Source organism: Strongylocentrotus purpuratus, unplaced genomic scaffold (genome assembly GCF_000002235.5).
Source record: "Strongylocentrotus purpuratus isolate Spur 01 unplaced genomic scaffold, Spur_5.0 spur5_scaffold_9, whole genome shotgun sequence".
Lineage (NCBI taxonomy): Eukaryota > Metazoa > Echinodermata > Echinoidea > Camarodonta > Strongylocentrotidae > Strongylocentrotus > Strongylocentrotus purpuratus.
The window spans coordinates 22,166,495-22,173,875 of record NW_022145615.1 but is presented as its reverse complement, the minus strand read 5'-3'; the positions used below and the strand labels follow the sequence as shown (position 1 = coordinate 22,173,875).

Below are 7,381 nucleotides of genomic sequence, written 5' to 3'. Positions count from 1 at the left end.
CAAATAGGAATTGGAGTATCAGATGAAGAGAAGGAGAAATGAGGTCAAGTTCAGAAAATACTGGGGCCAGGGATTGGGTCTGAGTTCATTCACAATAAATTCTCGCTGAAATGCTTGTTTAAAGATCAAACATTTCAGGGAAATGTTGATGAAGTTGGGACTTCTTTGCTATATTTATAGCTGTTTGCACCAGATTACTTTGTATTTTATTTTTCCCTTGTGTAGGAGGTCCATTAAAAAATTTAGGGTCTGGATGAATGAGCCTCATGTAAAAATTAGATGATTTTTGTATTTTTTAGGTGGAGGGGGGGTGGGGTCAAGGATTAAAAAAAAATAGGTGCCTAATGCCCTAAGCAAATCAGGTACTGTACCAGTTAGTGACAAGCTCTGTCCTTTTTTAGGATGAAAGGCTAGAAGCTAACCTTGAAATCTATTTTAGGTCCCATGTGTATCAGGCAGTGTGTGGAACTTCTTTTATGGATGGAGGCGGCCCTGAAAGGTTTCAGGTGGTTGTTGCAGCTGCAACCTTGCACCTCTTCTTCTCATGCTAGTAATTTATTATAACTTGAGAGTAATAGGTATTTGTTCGTACTTGAATCTCATGTGTAAAGACAATATTTATTTGTTTAATTTTGTATCCTCTTTTAAAGAAAACATAGATAACAATGAACATTTGAATGAAATTTTTAGTTGCTCAGCCAACGGGTTTCAATTTGTCAGACAGAATGGAAATTCTGACATATTTTGGTTGATGTTGCTCTTTGACATGTACATGTATGGTTATCATTCATGATTGTAGTGTTTGATTTTAAATTCATTGATAAAAGGAATCCCATCAGCATTCTTTCCACATGTACATGTAGCTGTTTTGTATTTGTCTTTGTCTTATTTTCTTTTCTCTTTTACATGATGTTAATTATTTCATTCAACTCAATATACTTTGCTCAAACTCAAATGATCTTCTTTTTTTCTGAATTCCATTTATTTTTAATTCAACAATTGTCCATTTCTCATATATCTGCGTTCACTCAAATTAACTGTAGGATGGAGTTATTCTTTCAAAACAACACAACCAAACAAAGCAATTTTAAGTTTTCATTTTGGAAATGCAGTGCAGTAAATCTATATAAACCAATCTCAAAGAAAGGGAGGGTGTGTTATAATATTACTGGACTACATGTACACTGTACTACATGTACACTGTACATACAATACAAAGCTATTTGTGTATGCGTGTTAGTCATCACATGACCTGGGTGGTTCTGGAGAGAAGCTGTATCAATACCATTGAATTGAAAAGAGGGAAACTACCAAAGAACAGGATAGTTATGAATCATCATTTCCTTTTTTTAATTTCATTTTATTATTTGTGTGTGTGAGGTTTCATTTTTAAGCTCAAGAATATTCATAAACAAAATTTATTAGTCTGATATTCATAATTCAGCAAATCATTGATAGCCTTATACAAACAGAAAGGTATTGGGAAAAATAAATCCATTGGATTTTGTGCTTAACATATGATTGCTCAAAATGCAGCCATTCCAGGATAAACTTTGTATGGCTTGTGTTTTACCGTCAAAGGTCATAGTACTGTACAACCTCTTCGTCTAAGGTAGAACAGTCTTAAGAAATCTATTTTGTTCATCTATTTAACTTTCACCTTTTTAACTTTCACCAGCACTGCATATAACCTACATTCAAGTTCCTGTTTTCTACATATACATGTATGACGTCTTTTTATAGCAAGTTGAATTGTATTCAGAATTAGGAGTGACTAATGAGTTATTGGCTTATTGCACTTTCATTGCTCAAGAGTCTTGTTTTTCAGATATCTGTTTGATACTCTATTGTATTGCTTTCACTGCTTTATGTATTAGTTACCAGGGAATTGTTTATGTTGGCTACATGTATCTTTCTTTTATTACTCTAATATTTGTACATGCACATATTTCTTTTTTTTTAGAAACACAATAATGTTCATGTAATGCAGGACTTGGGAAAAAATTTAAGGAGTGGGGTTAAATGATATTCCTGTAATGTGCCTCTTGCTTGTTAAATTTTATGCACGCATTATTATACATGCATAATTGCACATGTAAGCGTTACATGTACTTGTACAAAATATAGTTCAAATAACAGGGCCACGTGCTACTGAGCAAGTTGCTCTGGAATTCTGGAATTGTTAGCTGAATGGGAGTCCCCCTAAAAAAAATATTTAAAAATGTAAAATAAATAAAATAAAAAAATAAAATAATAAATAGATATGGGAATCCCATTCCTTCCTTACCCAACACTGTAGAGATGAGTGTATAGAAGTGTTGATACAAAAATAAAAGATTTCTGTTTGCGGGAGCTCTTTTAGGATTTGTTATTATGAAAGTATGATTTTCTCACATTGACATTTACATACATGTAAGTACATGTACATGTGTTGTTATATTACCAGACGTCTTTTCTAGTTTACCACAGCTATTTTGAAATTTTCCAGACAGTATACATGTAGATTGCTTACCGCACCCGTGTATTTTTTTCTTACTGATGTACATGTATAGTGTTACCACACATGAAGACAGTACATGCAGCTCCACCACCAACTGGGATTTATACTGCCTCAAGCACCCATACAGTCATGTTGATAGAGATCTCATTGATACAAGTCCACTTGTTTTCCTGTTGATTGAATACTTGTGATTAATTACAAGCTGCGTGCAAATGATCCTTGAAGGAGTACGGAGGCCCAAGTGATTTGTATTTTATGAACCTTTAGAGTCATTAATTTACATTGGTACAGTCTTCATCCATGTTCTTGGATCATTCTGTATTCATCTGAAAGGAAATCTTCATTTTTTAAGCCGTTTATCAATGTAATTTCACATAGATTCAGAATGGCTAACTTGGTTACTATTTATGTTTTGTTTGTTTGTTTGAATTAATGTTGTTAATTCATTGCATTCTCAAGATATGTTTACTTTGTTTCTATATTCACAAATAAATTTTCATTTATATCTTTGCAGTTAAATATTTCCAAGGGATACTATTTTCAACCAACCAATGGACGGACCATAAAGGTGAATACTAAGTGGACGTCCCAACCGTGGGATACATTTATCTCCTGTGATCAACGATCTTCGGAATTGACCATTCAAAGTTTGGTGATGCGGTCGGTCAGCAGGAACATGTGTTCATCCTGATGAGTACATGTATTGGATAACCGCATTTACAGTGAATCGTCTTCTTACAGTGGATTTAATTTGGAGTTACTACAAATGAAAAACAACCTTATCATTGAGTGTGTGATTGAATCTTAATCATTGTGCTGGTGCTACTTGGCTCGACAGAGAGTGACAGAGGGGAGGAAACTACTGAACTAAGCTCGGAATAGCGAAGTCGGATTCAAAATGAGCGGAACACATAAATATGACGATAATCGTCACCGCAAAAAGCCCAGTTCGAGGACTGGCAGCAGTGGGGGACGCCAGAGCAATGCAGGCAATCCAGGAGTACTTATGGTTGGACCCAATTTCAGGGTGGGAAAGAAAATTGGATGTGGTAATTTTGGAGAACTAAGACTTGGTGAGTATGGATGCTTCTATCATGGGAAGTAAGGGAAGGCCATCACAAATTACGAATGCGTTTTTCTATTCGGGTATTTACACGTACATGTACATGTAAATGTTTATACGTACATGTACATGTACATGTATGCCCCAAGAACGAATGTGGTAACCCACAAAATATTGTGCTCATTTTAAGCCTCTTATGTTTGTGCACTATTTTATTTTAGAAATGTCTGGTAATTTTCATGTACGGGTCATGTAAAAATCAGATCACTTCTTATTAAAGTGCCTCCATATATATCGTCGCTGTTTTCATGAAGTGACGGTACTGAAAAAAAATTGCATTCACTTTGCGCGACGATTTTCCTCACTACCGTCACTTCATGAAAACAAGGACGATATTGCTAATTTTTCCTTAAATGTATATAGCATTAATTCTATTTTAGGATTTTGAACTTCTTTCTTACATTCTTTCTCCTATCATATTCTGACTACTCAACTACTGAATTTTAGTTGCAAAATTTTACATGTATATGTACATTGTATGTGTTTCACATGAAATGTTGCAGGTTAGCGAGATTGGTGCAGCCTTATTGTCAGGATACATTGTTGTAAGTCAAAGGTACTTTGTGCCTTGCACTGCAGACTCCTGGGGAGTGTTTCACAAAGATCCTAAGTAGAACTTAACACTAAGTTGGACTTAAAAAGTATGGACAGCCATTGGAGCCTTAAAATGAAATATATTCAAAAGCAAAAATTGGAGTATTTTAGACTTTTCATCAATTCCACATCAAGAACATGAAATCTCCCATGATAATAGAAAATATGAATGATTTGAATCAACATTTTATGCCTTCTAAAAAAAAAATTACAAAATGTTTTCAAGGATGCTAATGGCTTCCCATGAATTTTAAGTCCAACTTAGAGATAAGTTCAACTTAGGATCTTTGTGAAACACCCCCCAGACTTTGTATGTAGAATGTACGTGATGATTTTTTCGATCTTATAGTCCTACCATTGCCTGGATAATACCAGACATAAAGAAGAACGAAAACTCTGCTATGATGTATTTTAATGTACAGGAGACAAATTACCTTGGCCTTGCCCTTTATTTTCCCATCTTTTAAAACCTGCGTGGAAATATGCACAACTTTCTCATCTAGCATTCTGTCAACCTTGTCATCCTTGGAGCTGAAACGTGATTATGCCAGCCTTGAATGTCACGGAGTACCGTTGCATTCATTAACACGGTATGGTACATGTACAGACTTGACAGATGGATGCGCAGGGGAGATGTTACAAAAAGAAAGAGTTGGATTTGGTACATTACATTACATGTATGTGTCGACAGGAAGGACGATGCTCATGTTCATGTTACCACACTAATGTACTGGTGTAATTTACAGGATTAGGTTGGCCTAAATAACTGGCATCTCGTTTACCTCTAGGACATCAATTCATTACTTGTGTGCATGCTCCTCCTCTATCAACAGATGATTAATAAGGCTACCATAATTAGCATTCACATGTACATGTACTCTGTAATGCAACAGTGCCTTGAGATATTTAAGTCTTCACTGTGTTTACCGTACATGTACATGCAGCTTTAATTTTTCCAATCAAATTGGCAATTCTGTGCAATTTGTCATGTGTGTACTTTTTTGCATAAATCCCAAAGTGAAAAATATCTTGATAGTAATAATGTAATAATGGTACTGCTACGGAACCAGAAAGAAAAAAATATCAGGGCTTGACACTAACAGGCACCCAAGACACATGGGCACCCAAAATCTAAGTTTGCCCCCCCCCCCCAGAATTTCTAAAATGTACATAGGGGTATCGCATACAGAGCAAACAAATCTTGATCTTGATTCTGACAGTCTTCCAAAAATGTTAGTGTAGAGCTGAGATCAATGGTCATAGCACCAGATTTTCAGTTTTTGATGAAATGAATGCACATGTCTTGGAAAAGGATCAGGCAGCTTATCCCTTTATATGTAAACAAGACTTGTCTGCCAGAATCGCCCTCCTTTATACCTGAAATTAGCTGTCTTCCCTGTAGAAGGGTTGTTTTGCCAAAATATACATGTATATGTACATCGTATTCGTATGTTTACATTTATACATGTAAATGAAGGCTATTATGTACATGTAGGAACTTGGCAAGCATTAGTTGTTGTTGATGCTGCTGCGTGTAATTTGCTTTCTAATTTGTATGTTTTTCCATATTCCGATGACCTTCATTCTGCAGTGTAAATCAAATTCACTGTATTAAAAAAGAAATCGTCTGTACTAGACTTTAAATGCAGAAATTATATTTAGTATACATGTACATGTATGCTTTGGTATGTGGAATAAAATATGCAAGGTCAATGTCAACTTATTGCCAGGTCAGAAAAAATGAAATGTAATTATACTATATTCTTTTAATTTCCCTGGAGATGGTGATCCTTATTGGGCTGCAATACTGTACATGCATTAATACATTGTATAGATGTATAGCAACTTCTCCCGTCTCATTTCACTGGCTGATATTCAAGGTTACCTCATCGCAAAGAGAAGCAAGATGCTTCAAGTCCGAATTGACTGCTGCCTCTTGCGCAGTGCATAATTTACATTAGGGCTCGTACAAAAGGCTGCAATCACTACCAGGCATTAACCAGACATTCAATGCATGCAGGGAGTGTGAATAAAAGGTGTACAAACTCAACAGCATGCAAAGTCCATTTAACCCACCTGTACCAGTTACCTGTTGGGCTAGAAGTTACAGATTCTATTAATGATTACTTAATTAAATTTCGCAAATGTATATTTCAATGGAGTTATATGTGTATTAAATGTATTTCAGTAGACAGTGGATTAGGAATGGTTGCATTATTGTTACTGTTTGAACTGTATCGGGTCATGCTGACACAGATGGGTGTACCCTATACACACACCCACACCAAAAATAGGTCCCCTCATCTGTATTTACTCTTGGGGTAGACTTCTATTCAGCATTTACATTGAGTGTCCATGCGGTTCTAACATGCTTAGTCATGCCTACTGTTCTCTACATACATCTACATTGTAGGCATGCATAAAATGGCAACAGAAAAAAATAAGAATAGAATTTGATTTGCATGCCCATATTCATCGCATTGTATGTTACACATATATGTACAGTGTACAGTATATGCTCAGAAATAGAAAAGATTGTATTGAGTGCATTCATAATGGGTTTTTTTTTCAGGCCATTGTCATGCTTTTGATAAAACATTTATTTTGTGAGATTTTTATATACGGTCTTCAATTTGATGTGAACTTGTAGTCACCAAGTATTGTACGAAATCTTGATATTCGCAATGATTGTTGTTCACACAGGCAAAATATCTGCCCTCCCCCCCCCCCCCCCCAAAAAAAAAAAAATAATAATTTAAATAATTTAAATAATTTAAAGTAAATAATAATGATAAATAAATAAATATATTTAACAAATTATAATAACAAACTAATAAATAAAATATGAAGAGAAAAATAAAGATGATAAAATATGTAATTATACATGTACCACCCTCTGTCTGGCGACAATAACAGGATATTTGTTCAAAGACATTAGTTTCACTTTTTTATTCAGCAGGAAATATCCAGGTCAGGCTTTTGAAATTAGTGTGGAATATGACACCTCCAGCATTCATATGGCTCTAATTATTGTAGTCTATGAATGTGCACTGTGCATTTTACAGTTTTTCATTGTGGAGAACAGACCTGTTTACCAAATTGTATGCATACCTTTCAAACTAATTTTCTCATGGCAAATTAAAAGCTTGCCAGAGGCTTGTACG

General features: G+C 35.0%; 1 protein-coding gene across 2 annotated transcripts in view; it reads left to right on the top strand.

Annotated features, from left to right (window-relative positions):
* The window catches only part of LOC576569 (casein kinase I), a 63,151-nt gene that overhangs the window by 942 nt on the left and 54,828 nt on the right, over positions 1 to 7,381 (top strand). For both annotated transcript variants that reach the window (XR_004062404.1, XM_774807.5), the window contains exon 2: positions 3,015 to 3,573. Coding sequence is in view for 1 of the 2 variants with exons in the window: in XM_774807.5 (XP_779900.1) it covers positions 3,399 to 3,573 (175 nt within the window). In the remaining variant the exon portion in view is untranslated. The remainder of the gene's footprint in view (positions 1 to 3,014; positions 3,574 to 7,381) is intronic.